Source organism: Aplysia californica, unplaced genomic scaffold (genome assembly GCF_000002075.1).
Source record: "Aplysia californica isolate F4 #8 unplaced genomic scaffold, AplCal3.0 scaffold00346, whole genome shotgun sequence".
NCBI lineage: Eukaryota > Metazoa > Mollusca > Gastropoda > Aplysiida > Aplysiidae > Aplysia > Aplysia californica.
The window spans coordinates 570,509-571,889 of NW_004797616.1; the positions used below are offsets into that span (position 1 = coordinate 570,509).

At 35.1% G+C, this 1,381-nt stretch overlaps 1 protein-coding gene across 1 annotated transcript in view; it reads left to right on the forward strand.

Moving 5' to 3' along the window:
• The window catches only part of LOC101859496 (receptor-type tyrosine-protein phosphatase alpha), a gene marked incomplete in the record, with an annotated part of 114,619 nt that overhangs the window by 5,920 nt on the left and 107,318 nt on the right, over positions 1–1,381 (forward strand). Inside the window, 1 exon segment of the mRNA XM_035970946.1 lies at positions 363–453. Coding sequence (XP_035826839.1) covers positions 363–453 — 91 coding nt within the window.

Here is a 1,381-nt window from a genome sequence, read left to right on the forward strand (position 1 = left end):
AGACAGACAGACAGACAGACAGACAGACAGACAGACAGACAGACAGACAGACAGAGAAGGAGGGGGTGTATTGAATAGACTTAATATGTTTTTGTATATAAATCGCGAATAACTTATGTACTAGTATTATACAACCGCTGTCTGTGATGAAACAGTTAGGCGCTTTGCTGTCGCACGCTGAAGACCTGAGTTCGATTCCCAAGTGGTGAGAACATTTTTATTGAGTATATCGGTCTTTCTGCTGGAATGTTGTGCTAACAAACAGTGTCCGAAGCTTGCCTACTGGATTATCTAAAATGTGTCGATGGGGAAGTAAAAACACCTACATATTTTTAAAAAATGTATTTTACTTTGTCTTGCAGGTGAATTACGTGATGAATGGCGAACGGTACACCTGCTCTGTCCAGGCAACGGCGGGAAGCAATCAGCTGACCATGATGGCGGAAGTTTACGGTAAGATGAGATTATATAAGGGGGAAAATATTAGACAAGAAAAGTTTTGATTATCCAAATTTTCGTCACAAATTAAATGATTCTTTTAGATGTCGGTGCAGATGGTGGCAATTAATACGGACACACAAGATACTGGGGCGATACATACATGTACTCGTATGAGATACATAACAGTTCCAGCAATGTTTCATTTTCTTCTCATGACCTCCCCCATCTCTCTCTCTCTCTCTCTCTCTCTCTCTCTCTCTCTCTCTCTCTCTCTCTCACCCCAAACCAAACATAATCTCTGTACGTCGGTGTAGACTCATTTAGTATTATTTGGTATGCATCATACAGTGGATTGTTCTGTTCAGCTTTTTCTGGGATAATGCTGTTTAAACCTTACATTTCATTTCTAAATCTCAGTATTTTAAAATGTTTTGGTTTATGGGTTCCATTTCAGAGGTAATAACTCTAAAAATAGTGCACTTTACGTGGAAAATTTCGCCGAAAATGTGAATCTTTTCAGCGTAATAATTATAAACAGAAATGCCAGGAAAACGTGATGATTTAAATGTAAAGATTAAGATTAAAGTAATATTGATTCCAATAAAATAGACATTCATAACAATAAGTAAAAAGGTAAAAAGAAGAACATTTAATTAATTATGATTATCAACAATAATAATGATGATATAAAAAAGAAATTTATAGTGATATAACATAATTACAACAGTAAAAACGTTGATTGTGAGAATATTACTACTCCCCATTATTTTCCCAATCCTGTTATTGTAGCTGGTATTCTTTATTATTTGTTTTGTTTTGTTTTTTTAACCAAATTATGATGGGAAAAGAAGAAGAAGAGAAGGAAGAAGAAGAAAAGGGGAAGGAAAAAGAAGAAGAAGAAGAAGAAGAAGAAGAAGAAGAAGAAGAAGAAGAAGAAGAA